The sequence below is a fragment of the Sylvia atricapilla genome, chromosome 20 (assembly GCF_009819655.1).
Source record: "Sylvia atricapilla isolate bSylAtr1 chromosome 20, bSylAtr1.pri, whole genome shotgun sequence".
NCBI lineage: Eukaryota > Metazoa > Chordata > Aves > Passeriformes > Sylviidae > Sylvia > Sylvia atricapilla.
The window spans coordinates 438,205-457,503 of NC_089159.1; the positions used below are offsets into that span (position 1 = coordinate 438,205).

The 19,299-nt window shown below is 52.6% G+C and overlaps 2 protein-coding genes across 2 annotated transcripts in view; both read right to left on the minus strand.

Annotated features, from left to right (window-relative positions):
• Window positions 1-563: 563 nt before the first annotated feature.
• Window positions 564-3,039, minus strand: SUPT4H1 (SPT4 homolog, DSIF elongation factor subunit). Its single transcript, XM_066333135.1, has 5 exons — window positions 2,881-3,039; window positions 2,361-2,467; window positions 2,195-2,250; window positions 1,968-2,021; window positions 564-944 (listed from the first exon to the last, which is right to left on the minus strand). The coding sequence occupies exons 1-5, from the start codon at window positions 2,956-2,958 to the stop codon at window positions 877-879; spliced, it is 363 nt and encodes a 120-aa protein (XP_066189232.1). The 5' UTR covers window positions 2,959-3,039; the 3' UTR covers window positions 564-876.
• A 436-nt stretch (window positions 3,040-3,475) lies between these two features.
• The window catches only part of RNF43 (ring finger protein 43), a 59,014-nt gene continuing 43,190 nt past the window's right edge, over window positions 3,476-19,299 (minus strand). Inside the window, exons 3-9 of the mRNA XM_066333120.1 lie at window positions 17,922-17,996; window positions 16,438-16,569; window positions 15,844-15,945; window positions 15,012-15,167; window positions 14,401-14,503; window positions 12,447-13,970; window positions 3,476-6,461 (exon numbers count right to left, since the gene is read on the minus strand). Coding sequence (XP_066189217.1) covers window positions 6,418-6,461; window positions 12,447-13,970; window positions 14,401-14,503; window positions 15,012-15,167; window positions 15,844-15,945; window positions 16,438-16,569; window positions 17,922-17,996 — 2,136 coding nt within the window. The 3' untranslated portion in view covers window positions 3,476-6,417. The remainder of the gene's footprint in view (window positions 6,462-12,446; window positions 13,971-14,400; window positions 14,504-15,011; window positions 15,168-15,843; window positions 15,946-16,437; window positions 16,570-17,921; window positions 17,997-19,299) is intronic.

Here is a 19,299-nt window from a genome sequence, read left to right on the forward strand (position 1 = left end):
AAGCAAGAGCCATCAGCTAAAGGAGGCTAACTCTCTCAGGAGTTCAAGTGTTACAGACACTAAGCTAACACTTGCAACAGTCAGATCCCCAGAATAGGAGGCTGGGTGGGTGTTTCCACCCCTGCTTGTCCACCCCTCCCATGTGCAAGGCCTGGTGTTGCCTCTCAACCACACCAGCAATGGGCTTGTCCTGCTCTGCCTGCCCTGGAGCTCAGCAACAGCCAGTGGATGGTCCTGGAAGCTCCATTCTGCTACCGCATCCCTTGTCCAGGACGTGCAGGCCCAAGGCTCAGTGACCTCCCCGTAACCACCTCCACAGGAAGCACTGGCCATCACCGTATCTGCTCCATCCAGCTGGGAGCTGCAGGTTTCCCACAGGGAAGGACACCCAGTGCAGCCAGGGCAGGATCTCCTTCTCGAGGCAGGAATATGCCCATTGCACAGGCAGTGACAATCGCAGGGTCGGAACAGTGGGGCACAGGCAGCGGAGGAGAGTCTGAGGCCCTCAACTTACCACCCTGCAGTGGTGAAACCAGTGACAGAGTGACAGCTGGACCCAACCCTTACCAGGCAGTGGGTTTTATTGAATTATTTACACAGCTATTTCCCAAATCCCCTCTCCCACACCAACTGTAAAAAAGCTTGGCCGTCATGACTAAACATCCTTTCCCAGCCCTACTCACACTGTCCCCCCTGTCAAGGCTCAGATAAATGTCTGTGGTGTGGTGGAGTCCAGAGGTACTGAGTGAGGGGAGCTGAGCCAGCATACTCCGAGTCCAGCCCCACTTCCCTACAGGATAAAGCTCAGAAGTTTTTGAGCAGTGCCCACTGCCTCTTCCAAGCAGCACTGGGATCTCCAGGCAGCACAAGGGCCCTTCAGGTTTTTATGGCTGTGTCCCGAGACTTGTAGGCCACGCCACGGCTCTTCAGCTCTCGGACGATTCCTGGAGCAAGGAGACAAACATATTTCAGTCTTCTCCTGGCATGAGGAGCCCTGGGAACTTCTGGTGGTTCTGTCATGTAGAACTGGACAATCATCTTTGCTTCATAGAATCATGAAATATCCTGAGTTGGAAGGGAGGGATGCACAAGGATCATGGTGTCCAGGTCCTGGCCCTGCAGACACCCCAACAATGCCCCCGTGTGCATCCCTGGGAATGCTGTGCAAACACTCCTGGAGCTCTGCCAGACTTGGGGCTGTGACCATCCCCTGGGGAGCCTGTGCAGTGCCCCACCATCCTCTGGGGGAAGAACCTTTCCCCGATATCCCATTTAAACCCTAACCCTGGGTATTTCAGATGTGCCTCGTCTGTGTCAGAAGGCCTCAGCTTCTGGCCTCATGATGTTTCCAGCTCCTTAAAATGCAGAGCTCAGTCAGAAATAAGGAACCTGGGATTCCAGACACAGGCATAGCTTTCACCCCTGGGGTTTGGGATTCACTCCTGGGTTAGGAGTTTACTCTGGGCCTACATGGGTAGGAACTCAGCTGGATGGATGATGCCCTTTCTGCATTCCAGAGATAAAGCAAATCCTCCGTGCCCTCCATTCCATTTGTAAACACACAAATCCACCATGGAACGAGCCTTTAGTGCAGGAGGAGGGGTGTGCTCACTGGGACTTGCCACAACAGCACCCCATCCTGCAAAACCCTTTTCTGTGAACAAAGCTCTGTGTCTTCCTGGATCTGAATGGTTTGAGATGTGCTCACTTTCCAGAATCACTCATTAATCCCAGTTTATCCCTCTGATAGCCAGGCTTTAGTCAGCAGCTTCCAATATAAACTCCTGGCAGGTGCAGTGCTGAACCCTGAAACTCCCTCTCCAGTCCAGCACCTCCTCGCAGTCACCTTTGCTGATCCCATCACACTGGGCTGATCCTGTCACACCTGGCTGATCCCATCACCCACATGGCATGTTCCCCGCGCAGTGTTCACAGAGCCCCAAACCCTGACTCCATTATACAGGTACCTTGGGGCAGGCGGCCAGTCACAGACACTGCATAGACACCTGGCTTAAAGGTACCTATGCGAAAGAAAAGCCCGAGTTAGCCCACGTGGAGCAGCCAGGTGGGAATCCTCACCCTGTGCAGGTGTCCCCTCACTGGGGGCAGAACCCCTTGCACAGCCCAACAGCAGCCCTCACTGCCCCCGAGGAGGGTTTGCAGAGAAGGGATCTCCAGCTCCCAAATTACTCACTGATCCGCTGCCACTTGGAGACCCAGCTGTCCTCAGGGCTCATCATGGCGATGATCCTGTGGGAGGGATGGCAGTGAGGGTACATCTCCTGGCTGGGTGATCCCACAGTGCCACTTCGGTGTCCCCGGGCTCCTGGGGGACCACAGCTGGGCCCAGCCCCACTCACCCATCGAAGGAGGAGCTGGTGCAGTCATAGACCATCTCGCGGTTGCCCTTCATCTGCAGATACGTCTCGCAGTTGTCACAGCCATCATACTCGAACTGGTCAATGGTCTAAGGGGACACGGGTGTCAGGGACGGGAACCAGCCGGCAGCCGGGTGGCCGCGGGGCCGGGAAAAGGGAGGGAAGCCCGGGAAGGAAGGTTCAGGGCCAGGGCCGGGGCGGACGGGAAGCGCCCAGAGGCTGCAGGAGGCAGGGAAGGGCCGTGGGAGGAGCGGGGGAGGCCGGGCCGGGATCGGAGGGACAGACCGGGCGGGGGAAAGAGCAGCAAGATCCAGGCCGGGGAGGGGGACCTGGGCCGGGAAGGAGGGCCCGGGACCAGGAGGGCCCAAACGGGCGGGGAATAGGCCGGGAAGGGCAGAAAGACTCGGGCCTGGACCGAGAAGGAGAAGAGCCGGCGCAGGGAAGGGCCGGGGCCGGCGGGGAGCAATCCCTGTGCCGGTCCCTGTCCCGTTCCCGGTCCCACCTTGACGAGGGAGCAGAGCAGGCAGGCGCGCAGGTGCCGCAAGTCCTTGGGGACAGTCTCCAGCGAGATGGCAGCCATCGCTGCCGCGGCCCCGCTCTGCGACTGCGCCGCGGCCCGGCCCTGGACCCGCCCCGGGAGCGGGAACGGCTCCGGGCTGGCCCCGGCCCTGGACCCGCCCCGGGAGCGGGAACGGCTCCGGGCTGGCCCCGGCCCTGGACCCGCCCCGGGAGCGGGAACGGCTCCGGGCTGGCCCCGGCCCTGGAGCCGCCCCGGGAGCGGGAACGGCTCCGGGCTGGCCCCGGCCCTGGACCCGCCCCGGGAGCGGGAACGGCTCCGGGCTGGCCCCGGCCCTGGACCCGCCCCGGGAGCGGGAACGGCTCCGGGCTGGCCCCGGCCCTGGAGCCGCCCCGGGAGCGGGAACGGCTCCGGGCTGGCCCCGGCCCTGGACCCGCCCCAGGCCCGAGCAGGCGCGGCGGGCGGGGGCTCCCCTCACGGCCGGGGCTCCCCTCACGGCCGGGCCCGCGGTCCTTCCCCGCCGGCTCCTCCGCCAGCGCAGCCCAACGCACAAGGAACAAACGCAGGCAGCAGACCGGTACATGGATAAATATATTAGTAAATAAATATATTTCTGAGCACATCAGCATATTCACACATCTTTGTGTTTATCGGACATAAATACACAGTTTTGCATATATATATAAAACTAATTTTTTTCCCCCTGCGTGTGGTCTTTTTTTTTTTTTTTTTTTTTTTTTTTTTTCCCTGGGTCATAATTTATTCCCAAGCCCCGAGAGCCAGGACAGACTCAGCAGAAAAACAAACGAAACAAAAAGCCACAACAAAACGAACCGATATTCACATTTCCAAAGGATCTGAAGGGTTTGTGCGGGAGGGGAGATATCCAGCCAGCCCGACCATATGCCAAGTTCAGGGGGTGGGAGCTCCTGGGAAGGGGGTCCCTGGGGAAGGGCCGGGCCTTCAGTATGGAGAGAGGGAGCTTGGGATGCTCTGGCTTCCATCAGTTTTCAGCTGTGACTTTGGATGCAAAGAAGGAAAATGAACTCTGTGTCACTGCAGGGATGCTGGAGAAATTCCATGGTGGAGCCCACAGGAACCGAGCACTCAAAAGCGTAACTCAGAAGCCAGAGGTAAATAACTGTGAGGAACCATTCCCTATTTTCTCAGATACTGCTTCTTCCCTTCCAGGCAGCCAAGGATAGTCATCCATCTACCGAAGAGCATCTTTCAAACCCAAGTTCGCAGAGAATTCCTCCCTCTCCTCCCCTGAGCCCCCACAGAGGCAGACCTGCACTCCAGCATTTTCTACGTAAACACGAGCAGCAGCACAAGGTCAGGAAAAGGGAGACACTTGGAAGCAGGCAGTGCCCTGGCAGCCTGGTAATACTGCAGTGGGGAGTGGTGAGGGTGCCCGAGTGCCGATCACTTTCCCAAAGAAGCTTGTGGCTCACAAGTTCAGGAATCTCCTCTTTTGTTAGGGATAAGGAGGAAAAGAGAGGACTATAGAGCTGCACTTGTTCATTAGAGCTGTGAAATGCATCCCTGGAGGCTCTCTGCCTTCCTGACTCCTCGATTTCATGACCCTCCCCTCTGTTAAGCCTCTGAGCCCTCCAGGATAGTCAAGGACATGGGGAGCTGGTTCAGACAAGCCCCGAACCAGGAGCACAAGAAGCCGAATGGGGTGAATCCAAACCCTCTCCTGGATTTTTCCTCTAGTTTAAGTCTGACTTCCCTGCACGGGACAAAACTTCTGAGCCTGTGTCTTCTGCTTGTGCTACAGGACAAACAAGAGCCTGGAAAGGTCTAAATGTAATTCTGTTAGGTTCTTTGACAAAAGAAATTCAGCTCTTCCTTAGACTGAAAGGTCCCACGGGGGCCTGGTCACAGGAGACAAGGAATGAGTACTACAAGGGAATAATGTTGGGTTTAAAACAGTGCTATTGGCTGATCACTTGACTGTCAGGGACTGATTAGCAGCTGTGACAGAGATGCCTTTTTTGAGGATAAAGGGCAGCAAACCCCGTAAAAAGCTTTCCCACCAACAAAGGAAGGCAGAGGATTATCCTGAACTGGGACTGCATCACCAGAGCGCTTGAGAAGCTGCTGCTTCAAAGGAAGACACAGGAAGCTTTACTGAGCAGACGGGAAAGTCTTTCCCTACATCAAGTTTCAAACTGTTAGGAGTTATCTTCAGCTCCAGTGTTGTATCCTCACCAATGCTTCCTTGTGCTTGGAAGCACTTGGTGCCACAGAAATGTGCGCTTCACATGAAGATCTGGCCGATTCTTTGGTCTAACCGATCATTTATGGCAATGAACTTGACAGGAATTCTCTGCTGTTTGAAAGCAGCATGGGTTCTGTATGTTTTGAATTCGGCAGGTTTTATTTTGCTGGAATGTCTGCAAATTATGAGATGTAGGACATAAGAACTAGTGACATTCAGAAAACCCCAAAATACTCATAAATGGGGAGAGAGGGGGAAAGTAATAAACCAGAGCCTGATGATTTCTCAGGTTTTCTCCCTGAATCATCAAAATGTTGCAAAAGACAGAAAAATCCTTCTGAAGGATTTCAGGAGTCTCTGAATATTAAGTTAAGGCTGGGTGATGGATAGGGCTCTGCTCTGCATTTCTTATGGAGGCTTTTGCTTGGAATTTTTCCTGTGTCTTGGAGCAGTGAGAGGAAGGAGAGAAGCAGGAGCCACATAAACTCCAGGATTTTCCATGACTCCTGTGATGGGGCATCTGAGATATGTTTGAAATATACTCTTTATGCTGGCCATGACGGCTGTTTGAGGGTAGGTGGAGGAGTTAGAGGGTGAGTGAGAGACTTGGTCACATTGCCAGATGAGAGGGTGGATCCTTTGCAATGGAAAGAGTCTGACCCAGCTCCTTCCCAGAAATGCTGATGTTCTTGTGTCTTCCCATCTCCTGCTGCTGGCAAACACAGCCAGTGGCAGGAGATGGCGTCAGCTGAGGGACGCTGAGGTGACCAAAAGTGGTGGGAGCTCTTGGTTTCCACTGAAGTCAGAAGCAGCACCTTGCAGGGCAGCCTGTGAGCGGTGAGATGGAGAATAGCTTGTTCCTGTGTCTGAAATAAGCATGGAAAAGTTAATTGAAGAAGTCTGGCTTTTGACCTAAGTGAGGAAATGAAGTCAGGAGCTACCAGGCCACAGGAAGTAATTTCTGCAGCTTTTGGTCTTGAAGGCTTGTTTATTTTTGCAGTGTTTAGCAAAACCTTCTGTGGCATGAACATGCCAAAATAGCAGCTTGCACTCACTCGGTGAGCTCTCCCTGGGAGCCCTGCCCAGCTCGGAGCAATGCCACGGGATGACGAGAGGCTGCCTGTGCCTTCAGAGGAGACAGGGCCTGGAGAGCAGGGCTCTGTGTGACTGTCAGGGTGTGGGGATGTGTCAGGAGACCACGAATGGCCCATTGCTCTTGGCAGTCCGTGTCTCAGCAGGGCAGGGCTGGGCTGTGTCTGCTCCAGCTCCCAGCAAGCAGACAGGCCAGTGTTTTATTAAACTGAGTGTTCATGGACATCCTGGACCTCTTCTTCAAATCCTGCCATTCAAAGAAAAGGAGAAAGAAAAGTGTGAGCTATACCTAGCTGAACATTCCCAGGCTCTGCAGCAGTTGGGGCCTTGACCCTGCAATCCAGAGAACAGATGCTGTAGGAAAAAAAAAACCACTAAGTGAAAGCTACTAAAAAAGCCACTGAGCCACTTAAACAGGCTCCCCAGGGAATGGTCCCAGCCCTGAGGCTGCCAGAGCTCCAGGAGCATTTGGACAACGCTCACAGGCACAGGGTGGGATTGTTGGGTGTCCTGGGCAGGGCCAGGGACTGGACTGGATGATCCTTGTGGGTCTCTTCCAATTCAGGATATTGCATGATTCTAGGAAGTTTCTCCCAGTTTTTCAGAGGGAATTTTCTGGCCACCTGCCAGCCAGTTTATTCCTCTAAGGTGAAGTACAATAAAATCTTAAGATAAGACATCACGCTACTCCTTATATATTTCAGAAAAGGCAGGCTAAGGGCACCCCAGGATTCATATCTCTACTAGGCGTTTCCTTTTGAGGCTTTTTGATGTCTGCTCTTTGTGTAAATCTGTACAGCTGATTCAGAAATTATTAAAAACAGAAAATAGCACCAATCAATATCTCACAGAGCCAGGGGGCAAGAGAAACTCAAGACAATAAGAGCAGAGAGCAATGATTCAAGATAGGAATGACACATGTTCCACAGTGTTCAAGAGGTTGCACAAATTGCTTCTGAGCCAACTCAGGCTCAGGCTCTTTCCCAGCCCCATCTGCCTGGAGAATTATAGACAGGCAGGTGCTGAGCAGTTTGCTTGGAACCATCCAACAAAAGGGCTGCCTAAAAAGGTGCACCCAAGTCACTGCTCCAGACAGCCCCTTTCTAAGTCACTGCTGTTGTCACACACCACGGTCCCTTCCTAGATGTCTCTCAAGCCTGCCCAGAACTCTTACACAAGGTGAGCATAGCTCAGCAAAGGCATACAGGCATTATTTTTCCTATTTCCTCTTTCCTGAATGTTTCAGAGAGCAAAGGAAAGAAATGCCATCTTAAGAGATTAATCGAGGGCAATTTAAAACTTTTCAGAACAGTCACAACAAATTCTTGTTGCTTATATATCACCAACTGTAGGAGCAGAGTCTTGAAAATTAAGTATGTGGGAAGAAAATAAATGAGATTCTTCTTGGAAAAGTGCAGCTAATCAGTGAAGGAAAATGAATGCACATGTTGTTATACATGTACACGTGTATATGTGCAAGCATGGCCATAGTACCCGATGACAGAGTTTAAGCCTATCTTGCATTTGTGACTTCAGTCACAAGTATGTGAAATAAGCCATTTCCAACTGCTTCCCTGATCACCAGCTCATGTGCATCCCAAAACAAGACTGTGCATCTTCAAGTCCTCTGTGTTCACATGGCTTCAGTCTCAAATAGCATTACTAAAATATTTTCTGAAAGCTGTGCCTGCATATGTGTCCCTTGCTTGTGCTAAGAAAATATGAACTGGGAGAGAGGGGAGAACCTCGGCTGCTGGACTGGCCATGGCAGAGCAATGATCTGGAGCATACCTGCGATGACACCAAAAAATCGTGTTCTTTGCGTGTTAGATTATAAGGGTGGTCTTTTTCTATCCTCTCATCCCTTTCCCCCTCCCTAATAAAGATCAAAGATGTGACATGAAAGGGACTCAGAATGAGCGGGAGGGAGGAGAGGAGGAGGATGTCAAGGGCACTGCAGGAGGTGAGATTTCCCAGAGAGAGAAATCAAGAGATTTCATCAGCCTGTGCTGGAGTAACATGGCTGTTCTGGGATGCTTTCCGGGTGTGCCAGGGCAGTTCAGGAAGCCATCCAGCTGGAATTCACTGCCAGTTGTCTATCTTCCCTTAAGAGGGTCCATCAGCATTGCTCCAGGATTGATTCTCCAGGGAGACAACTCCCAGGTGTGGTCTCTCCCAGGCAACAGAAGAGTCAGGGATGCACCTTTATGCAAAGCCCACCAAGAACGGCTGATGGAGGTGCTCAAGGAATAGGCATAAACTCCAAGATCATGCAAGGCTCTTTGGGATCATCCACAGCATTATTCCCTGAAATGCCAGTGCAAGACACTGCCTGCACAAGTGGAATTTCTCCAGGGGCTGTGGACCAAGATTCGGCCTCACCTGGCAGCTGGGCGAGGTAAGCACACACCTGGAGGGTGCTGCATCCCACAGGAGCACCAGCAGCTTCTGGAAGCCCTGGTTTAGTAACTTCCTGAGCCAGAGGGTGGATTTGCATCTCTGCATTTGCTACCTCTTGATCTGGGCTCTCACAACCATTTTACTTCTGGCATCTACACCCCCTGGGCAACCAGCACCAGTTTCACTACACACCATGTGTTGCCTTTTGGGTGTTTTAAAGCTTCTGGTTCCCGTTTGATGCCATCAATTACTTTGTTCAAAGTACTCTCTTTATCTGCCTTCTCCTCTGCTCTCCTAATTTCATATCCTCTCTTTCATATCCTCTGCTAATCACTTCTTTTCCCACATGAAAGTCCCATTATTCTTTCCCTTTTCTCAGAAAAACTCATTGCTGGGATTGTACCAGATACCTTTCTGCCCTTCTTCCAAGTCTAATTTCCCTTTCTTTTTCCACCCTTTTTGGTGATCAGGAGCTGTGTGATCACCACAGGCTTACACAGCTGCATAAAGGCATTTCGTGCTTGTCCCACATAGTTCCCAGCCAGCTAATGGTAATGATAATAATATCAGTAGTCATAACAATAATGTGATTTTTACTCAAAAGTGGCTCTGCTTGTGTGTGGCATTTTGTGCTACTTACAGGGGATTTCACCCACCACTCCATCACCTGATAGCTCAGCAGCAGCAGATCCTCCTGTAACACCCTGTATCCAGTTTTAATGCTGATATCCTGATGGATTTTATGTTATACAATTTGCTATCTCCTCTCCCTGTCCAGGATATTTATGAGCTTGCTGGAAGGTTCAGACAGTTGGAGAACTCCACTCTTCTCCTCCGAGTAATTTCCCTCCATTAAGTCAGATCTGCACTCTTGTCTCCTTTTTTAGTGAATTATTTACCTGTGAGAGCACCTTCCCTTTTATCCTTTCAGAGCTTCCTTCCCCTAAAAGATCTGCAGGTGTTATCTCTCCCTACAAAAACTGGCCTGCCTCCTCCCCTAGTTCTCACATTCAGCTATGTGCCTACAAGTCAGTTTGAATTTTTAACAATTTGCTTGGCTGGAAAGTCAGGCTCATCGTTCTGTGACTTCAGCTATTTCCAGCTGATATTGCCCTCAGCTCTTCCTCCTGGCTCTGGGCATGGATAAGAGATTGCAGTCCACATTCAGGATTTATCAGCTGTATGCTTGAGCCCTGCAGGATGCCCAGTGGGTAATCTGTACCCCTGGTGATTTGTTACTCTCCACTGTATTTCACAAGTGCTCAAACTGGTGATTTGATTTGTGAGGGATCCTGCCAGGTGAGAACCTCCCCAAGCATGCCCCTGGTGATCACTAATGCAATAAAGGCTCTTCTGTTCTGCACTTACAGCCCCTGAACATCCCTCAAACCCGTGTTACTACCTTGGTCTGAAAAAAACCCAAGCAGCCTTCTCCCTTTTGATGGAGCTGAAAATGTTTGCATTAATAGTCTTTTTTACACAAGCTGTTCACAGAAATATTCTCCCCATGGCTCTGCACTTCACTTGGCATCCAGCTCTGATTTCCTTCTCCAGCCACACCTTGGCTTTGGAAGAGCAGTTTCCCTCCCTGCCTGGCTGCTTGACCAGCCCTTTTCTGGGGCTGTAAATGATCCCTGTGCCCAAAAGCACCTTTTGACTGCTTATTTTAGCTGTATTTTCATAAGACTCTCCTGTTTATGTAGGCTCCTCTTTGCGGCCTGTGCTGACACAATGTCATAACCCTAATGCCACCCTCCTTCTACTTGGGGGCAATTGGGGATTTTTGTGTCACTGGTCACTGGACTTCACACTCCCCTTGGTGTAGTGTCTCTCCCATGCCACCAGAAGAGACGCACGCTTCTCCTCTCTGTAATTTCACCTAGGAATTACAGGGTCCCACTGTCTGCTTTTCTTTTAAACTGCGTTTCTGAAAAGTTTATGCCAAAACTTTAATTTAAAGCTGGGCTTTCTAATTCATTCACTTGTATTTTTAGCCTTATGCCATTTATCTGGAGGCAGAGATGCATTTCTCCTTGGTCTCCTTGTCTGTGTTTTGTGTCCTGCTTGCATGGGACTGTCTACTTCTTCTCTATTGATTTATACCTTTCCCAAGATAAAGAACCAATGTGATTATAACTCAGAGCTTGGGTTATGTCAACAGAAGTTTTCAGCTTGGTGGCTTTTCTGCATAAGCCCTGCATAAGCTCTGTGCTCTATCCTCTGCTCTTAATAAAGTTAAATCCTGAATCTATGTAGTGTCTCAATCTTGCAAGGGTATTCTGACTCTCTCGCTGGCCCTGAAAGCATCCACAGAAGCTACTGCAGTAAACAGGCATAGATTCACAGCACTTTCAGATGTACTGGTCCTTCTACCTGCTGGAATGGAGAGGGAAGAGAATGAAGGCTTAGTGTGCTTGGCAAAGCAGCTGACACTGGCTCTGGGTGAGGGTCAGAGGGTCATCAGGAAGTGGGCACGGACTGGGGTGACTGGGACCATTTCCAAAGAGACAGAAGCATCCCAGCATGGACCATGCAATGCCCAGCACCCTATGTTAGGTGCACAGACTTCTGCTCTTGGAGCGCTTCCAGGTTCATTTGGAAGCTCAAAGCAAGCCCTGAGCAGTCTGCCCTGAGTCAGGAGGGCTCTCTCCACGTGGGGTACCTTGGGAGGGCATCGGCACTCAGGGCTCCCTGCAACCAGAGACATCTCTGCCCTGCTGCCTCCTTATCTCTCTAAACACCAGCATCCCTCCAGGCCTTGGAAGAACCCCTCTATCACCTATTTGCAGTGTCAGGCACTTCTGCACCTGGGAAAAGTATCTGTTCCTAGGAGTCTGGGAGGCCAGAAGGCTGCAGAGAGCCAGGACCGTACCCATCCAGCCTCCCCTGCCCCACTGCCTCCTCAGCACAAGGAGCCTGGGCATGGGGTGGGGCTGGATAGACAAGCACTGGGAGGAAGTTATTATCTCTTGCAGCACAATAGGCACAGTGAGTCACAAGTTTAAGGCCAGTGTTTTAACAGAAATTAGACAGCCAGATCTGTGTTTGGTACCTAAATCAAAAGGATTTGCCCGAGGACCTGCAATGAGTCAGTGGCAGGGTGAGGAAGGGAGCCAGGCTCTGCTCCCAGCCAGCACCTGCCCCTGCTGACTTGCAGGTTGCTGCCTTCAGAGGAACTGAGAGACCAAGATCTGGGAGCTAATCTCAGGTTCTTTCAAAGACACTCGTCTCAAAGGCATTTTCCCTCTCTTTGTGAGAGATGTGCAGTAGTTAGGCAGAGGGCCAAACTTTAATTACATCTGATTTCTAAACGACACTAAAAAGCAACTCCCACACAACAGAGGCAGGTGAGAAATGAGGGGTGTGCAAATCCAGCAACTCAATGAGTCTGTTTCACTACCCTGGGCCACACACACTTCCTTTCTCACTGATTCCAGTTAGCTGGGCTTGGCTAAAACAACTGGAGCCCAAAAAGCTTTAATGATAATGACTCTGCCAGTAAGACACCCACACTGGTGCAAGGACACTAAAAAACGTGGCCCCACCCCTTCCTTTGGCAGATATTCCAGCTGCTAGAGATGTTTAATTAAAATTAGCCACCTTATTTCTCAGTTGCAGTACTTCAGGCTTTGGTGCACTCTTTAACACACTTGCTTATCATTCAGGCCATCACCCTCACAGGTGAGCTCTGGAATGCCCCTGCAGTCAGTGCTCCTGTAAGAAAACCTTACCAGGAAGGTACCAGGAGTCCTGGCAGCTGAAGTTCCTTCAGCAACACCCCTCCCTCCCCATTCACCTTCTCACTGCCAGGAGAGGCAAAAGCCAGACTTACCCTGACCACCTTGCTGAGATGGGCAGTGAAGGTGGGCACTCAGACTGTGTCTGGGGGTGACCGACCCTGAGAAATCTGCAGGAACTGAGCGGTTTCTCTCCCGTCCTGACAACCTCTCCTCCTGCTTCCTCAGCTCGGAGCTGGTCTGTGGCACTAAACACTTCCACAGTGGCTGGGAGCCACTGGGCAGGGGAGCGCTTGGGATCAGGGGCTGGGCTTCGGGAGAGCAGTGGTAGCCAGCGGGATGGCCAGGAGGAAGGTGAGGGTCGCAGGCTCCAGGTTCGGCTGAGTCCTTGGGCAGGAGAGCAGGGTCAGGCTCCAGGGGACACTTTCTTTTCCTTCGGTGATGCCTGCTCTGTAAGCTGTGTCTGGGGGGCACTGAGACAGAAGGTGTGCCAGCTGCTCCCAACTGTCTGTTGGCATCTACACTGAAGTCCAACCTGTTTGGAGAAGTGGAGGGGGCATGAGGGGGCTCCCAACCTTCCTGGGGACAGGCTGGCTGTCCTGCTGGAGCTGCCTCTGGCAGCACAGCACTGTTTTCCAGAGGCTGCTCAGAGTGATGGCTTTTCTCAGTCCTCTTTTGCGTCCGAGCACTGTGGAAGGCAACCTTGGCCCCGGAGTACCGGGATTTGCGTGGCCCCGGCCCTTGCCTGGCCCGCCCAGGGGAACACTCCGCGTCCCGCCTGTAGTGGTGGTGCTGGTGGTGGTGGTAGTGGATGTGGCTGAGCACCTGGGGCTTGGCCAGGGCAGCCCCCGTGGGCACCATCAGGTCCAAGGACCGGGGCCGCCTCTCCCTGGGCGGCCGCAGCTGCTCCTGGCCGTGATCCATGGCGGTGCCCTCGGAGCTGCAGTACACAAAGGGATCATAGTCACTGCTGAGGGAGCTGCGGAAGGTGGAGCAGCTGCCGTGTATGCCCTGCAGGCTGACATCCGTGCAGTTCAACATGGAGTCACTGGAGGAGCCATGGCAGGGCCCTGAGCTGGAGTCGCTGCCCGGCCCGTCAGCCAGGTACCCACTGTGCTCTGTGAGGTAACTCTCCCCAGAGCCACTGCTGTTGTGCTGGTGCCCATGGCCAAGCCCCCGGCGCAGGGCAGGTGCACGGTGCTGCTTCTGTGCCAAGGCTGCTTTGGGTGCCAGACAGGGGGGCTGAGGCTGAAGGGGGCATGTCCTGTGGGGTGCCAGTGCCTGCCCACATGCAGAGGGGTTGGGGTGCTGCTGCCCCAGCAAGCCCGGGGCCAGTGGGACCACGTGGCTACAGGCCAGCAGGGAGGTGGCTGGTCTGTAGGGCATGTAGTGGATGGTGCCAAAATCCAGCTGCGAGAGCTCTGGAGAGTGGAGGAAGGAGTTGCCGTGGGCTGGCTCTGGGGGTAAGCTCCTGAGGTTCCTCTGAGGATACCCGTGTGGGAGGTGGTAAAGGGCATGTCCTGGATGCTGGCGGAAAAGGTGGAGTCGCCGCCCAGGCTCCATGTCCTGAGGGATCAGCCTGGAGCTGGCAGCCATGGCCTGGTCCCCTGAGTCTCTGGCTGTGGAGAAAGAAGGGAGTATCCAGCATAAGTCCCACAGCCCAGCTGCAGCAACCCTGGCATTGATGCTCCACCACCTTCCCACCATGGTCCCACATCCCATCCATACTCTGCAACTCCTCGCTACCACCACCAAACCACCCTGATGGTCCTTCACAGTCAGCACTCTCCCTGCTGCCATGACCCCCAGATCCCACCTTCCCTTCCCCACAAGTCCCAGGACTGGAATCCCTCCACTTAGTACAGGTCCCAGCCCAAGCCCAGCACCACACTGTACCCTGGTGGGCTCACAGGCAAGGGACTTCTCTCCATGCACAGAGTCCTCTGTCCACTCCATGCACAGGGATATGAAGACAGCTGGTCCATCTCCTGAGCACAGGCCTGCAACCAACCCTGTCCCCAGCCAGGAAGTGCTGTGTCTGAGCCCTACCAAGAATATTGAACATGCAAAGTGGACACGTGTGGTGTTGCTGCAGCCAAGGGTCAACACACTCCCGATGGAACTCGTGAGAGCATGAGATGATCCGCAGTTCCTAGAAAGAAGTGGAGAGGAGGATGAGTAAGAAAAACTATGTTCCAAGACCTGGATGGGTCCTTCTTGATGGACATGAGCTTCCAACAGATGTCTAACAGTGAGGGATCTGCAGCCCAGCTGTGCATGGAGGAGGCTGTGGAGCACCTCCAGTTCTGCTCTGTGAGCACCCAGAGAGGTGCAAGCCCTCGGGAGTAGGGAGATTTCAGGCTGGCTGCTCTGGAGCAGCAAACCCACTTTTACCCTATTTACACATAAGCATTTTATGGGCATTTTACCCCACAGCCACAGCTGGATTCACAACTTCAGCAGAGGTTTTACAGCCCAGGGCTATAAAGCCCAGGGGCAGGCACACCTCCATGGATGCAGTCCCTTTCCAGCCCTCAGGAGTTCAGAAGGAAGCATCTCACAGGCCTCCACCTCCTGTCATCATGCTCAGCTCTGACTGCTGACCCCCCCCAATCTGGGAAGCCACAGCTGTGAGTGCCAAAGCCCTGCTCAAAACCTACCTGCCCCTCGCTGAACTCCTCGAGGCAGATGGCACAGACTGGGGCAGAGCTGCAGCTGCTGGCCGAGTCCCAGCGTGGGGCTGGCCTCGCCCGGGACTGGTAGCGGCGTGTGGCCAATTGCCCGATGGCCTGCAGGGTTTGCTGCTGCACCGAGTCCTGCAGAGACAGATGGAGCATGAGGAGAGGTTCAGCCTTACTCTGCCCTCCCGTATTCAAAATGGGATTATCAGAAATTTGGGGATGATACTCATCTGCAGAGGCGACTTTCTGTCTAAACTGACTCAGCCAGAGTAGGCTTTGTCACCAGCAGGAGACATCTGGCCCTAGACATTCAAATCACTCAGCAGTGCTGAATTTTTGATCCCCAAAGGATTGTCTCTCTATAGGACAAATGGGATAGTGTCAAATATGGAAATACATCTGACTCTGGGAAGATGATTATTTAATTTGTTAATTTCTATTAAGAATACTAAATCATACACTCATAGAATCTTGGAATGGTTTGGATTAGAAGGAACCTTAAAGCTCATCTTATTCCACTCCCTGCTATCTTCCACTATCCCAGGTTGCTCCAAGCTCCATCAAACCTGGCCTTGGACACTTCCAGTGATCCAGGGACAGCCACAGCTTCTCTGAGCAACTTGTGCCAGAGCCTCACCACCCAGGATAGGGAAGAATTTCTTCCCCCATCTAATCTAAATCTCTCCTCTTAGTTTAAAACTTTACTCCCTGTCCTATCACTATCTGCCCATTTCCCCTCCCAAAAGGTATATGCTCATGCTTTTCCTGTATTCCTGTTTGCCCAGACATTTCTGCTCCATGAGATCCCTACCTGAGTCCTGTTCAGCTGGCACTTTGTGCGGACAACAAAAATCAAAATGATGACAACCACAGTGCTGACCACTGTGAGAAGAATCCACACGTCGTAGTCTGGCTGTTGGATAAAACAGGACAGAAATTACTCTTGGTGGGAGTTAGCGGCTAGGGGAATCTCCATCTCTTCTGGACCATCAGCCTTGGTAAATACCATCCTTGGACAAGCTCCTCCTCTTTGCTCTTTACAGGTAAAAGAAAAAACAGTTCAGTCTTTTCTGCACATCCATACAAGAATGGAATATCTCTGTCTTGCAGCATCTCAGTTCCCTTGAGACCATGGTCTACGGTACCACAAGATGAGAAAATCAAGACTGGGTCTTACTTGAAGAGACGGAGAATTCCCTTGCCTCACTCATGACATTAAAGCAAAAGAAACTAAGTAAGCTGAAAGTGCTTTTGAGCCTGCACTTGCAGCAGGTCCAAATGCTACAGACAACTCCTGCAACAGGCTGTGATCTCCACCCTTGAGGAGAAAAGCTCAGCCTCCCTGGGAAAGCCCAGCTGGTTGGGAGGAAGGAAACAGGAAGCAGTGAGAATATGTGTCTCTCACCCAAGCTGGTGGCTCCTTGACCTCTATCTTCACATGGGCCTCTCTGTTCTTGTTCACAACGCCCATGAGGAGCTCAGCATCGTGACCCCTGATCAGGACCACGGGCTGGCTCAGGCCTCTGGGCTTCCTCAGCTGCAAAGAAACAAACACAGTGAAGGCTGATCCAGAACAGCCTGAAACAAGGTCGATCCCGGTCCCCCATGCCTGTCCATTCCTCATGATGCTTCTTGCAACACTTCAGAGACTGACTGCTTCCCCAAGTTTACACTATCCCTCTATGATGAATCAGATGGAAGCTTCTCTTTTACCAATTTTTCAGCATGGGTTTCTTAATTTCCCTGCTGGTGACTCCTCACGCATAACCAACCATTGCTTGGTGTCTCTTTAGCTCCTTTCAAGCCCCTGTGCAAAAGCTCTTGGTCCCTCCTGATTCCTGTGGAAGTGCTGAGAGCTGCCTTCACCACAGAAATGCTTCCTCTGCTCTGGACCCATCCAGTTCCCCTCCTCCCCGAGGACATCTTCCTTGTTCCTGGTAACACCGGCAGTTTCCCACTGTGGTCCAGGAAGCCTGGAACAGGTTGGCTCAGTCAGTGTCCAAGCCTGCTCTCCTCCAGACTGACTGGATCAAGGTGGCCATCAGACCCAGTAACCCTTTCCCATACCCTGCGGGGATACCTGGGGAATCCAAAGATCGATGGACAGAGATGGAGATGTGAATGGAGGTGCAGATGGTCAGGAAGACCAGGGAGGCAAGGCCGAAGGCTCTGAGTTGTTGATAGGATTTGATACTCTTGGCTTTGGTGTACCAAATAGGAAAGCTGGAAAAGTGGGAGCCAAGGCTTGGGGTAGGGATCAGAGACTGGGATCTGAGCACCCCTGGCATCACCTCATGGACCTGCATTTGCTGCTGTGTTTCTTTGGCACCAGTAATTAAGTTGTAAATGCATGAAAGAGCCACAAGGTATTGATCCAGCAAGGAGTCAGCCCAGACTCTGGATGAGGTCAGGCACCAGCTCCCCTGTCTGTTCCCTACTTAAAGCTGGGTGTTTTTCAAATCCCCAAGTTATCTGGATGGGGAATTGATTCCCTTCCAGAGATGACAATGGTGACAATGGAGGTGTCTAAACCAAGGTTAGACCTGCACCAACATCAAAGCACGGGGATATGACTTTGGCTTGAAAACTTGAGAAATCACCCTTCCTGAGGTACACTGGGCTGTCAGGACTAGATGGGATGGGGAAATTTATGACTTCCCAAGAGGAAGCATCCAGCTCCCTGCAGAAAAGTTTCACTGACCAGACAATGTCTTTTAAGAGCATGGACGTGCCAGAGAGAGTGTCTATGTGGGGTAAGAGCCAACATCCAACACCAGCAGCATCCTCCTAGGACCTCCCACTGGTGCCTGGGGGGGTTCTGCCCTGAGCATATTTCAGGATGGGAAAGGAGTACTGTGTTTTAGCTGAGGGTATCACTGGGGTCTGTACCTGATCAGCAGCACTTTCATCATCAGTGATGTCGAAAAGGATTGCACGGGCTCCACGCTCCCCTGCCAGCTTTGCCTGTCCAAAACAGCAGAAGCTTCAATGGGCATTTTGCACTGTAACCTGTGTCCATACCTGCTATTGGATCCGAGTCTGCCTCCTGGGCTCTTTGCAGGAGAAAGAAACATCTGCTTGGACTGAGGAAACCATTCCCACCTTAGTTCCTGAGCTTGCGTTGGGCTGCAGTTTCTGCTTGTGCCAGAGCCCTGCGGCTCATGGGTGGTATCTTCCCAAAGTTGTGGAGGTGAACTAGTTGGTGGTCTTGCAGTCACAGCAACATAGTAACCTAACCATTCCCCAGCTGTCCACATGCCAGGTGTTCCCTTGTTTCCAAGCTAGATTTGCTGGGGAGGGATGTGCAGCCCTGTTAGCCCTGCTGACCTCCACCGACAGCAGAAACTCCCACAGGTCTCCTGTCACCTGGCAGCACCAGGGCTGTCAGAGGGCCTGACTCCCACACATGCTGCTCTCCCTGGTTCCCCCTGCTCATCAGGGAGAAGCTCAGGTGGAGCCAGGGCTGCAGGTCTGCTCTAGGATTAGCACTTTAACACCTTTTCCATCGGGGAGGGACAGAGACCCACCCAGCCGAGCACATGTGCCACCCTGGTGAGGTAACCAGCCAGGACCTTTCAGGTCACCCACCTCCTCCCAGCCAGCCCCTGCAGCCCTCTGGGCAGGCAGAGGCAGCCCCAGGAGATGGAACCTGAGCAGAAGGCTGGGCTGGGCTGCGGCTGCTCAGGCAGAGCCCTTTGATCCATGCGTCCAGAGCGCCCGAGCAAACAGGAGCAGCACTGCCAAACGCTGGCTGGGGGCCACGTGGCACTGCCCTGCTCCCAGCTGCACTGTCAGACACAGAGGCTGGCCAGGCCAAGGGATGCACCATTCCCTGCACGGCTGAGCGGCACCAGCTCCATCCCTGCTCCTGGGTCATCTTGGTGAGGAGTGGTGAGGGACTGGGTCTGTGTACCAGAATGAGACTGGTGCTGCAGATGGTCAGGAACAGGCAGAGGTGGAGGCTCTGAGCTGCTGATAGGATCTGACATTCATAGGGAAGCTGGAAAAATTGGATCAAGGCTTGACACAGGGATCAGAGCCTGGGGTCCTGCCTGGACCTCAGTGTTTGCCAGCACTTTCAGGGGAAGAGGACTTTCAGGGAGTGAATTCCTTCTGATAGTAAGGCTTTGATGAACAACAAATAGCTCTATGAAAATTTTATCCTCCTAAATACACTGACTGGGGGGCAATGAACAACTGAGACTGGACAAGTGACTTTTCCCAACATCTTTCTGACTCCTATTGCGAAGGACACAACTTCTGGTGA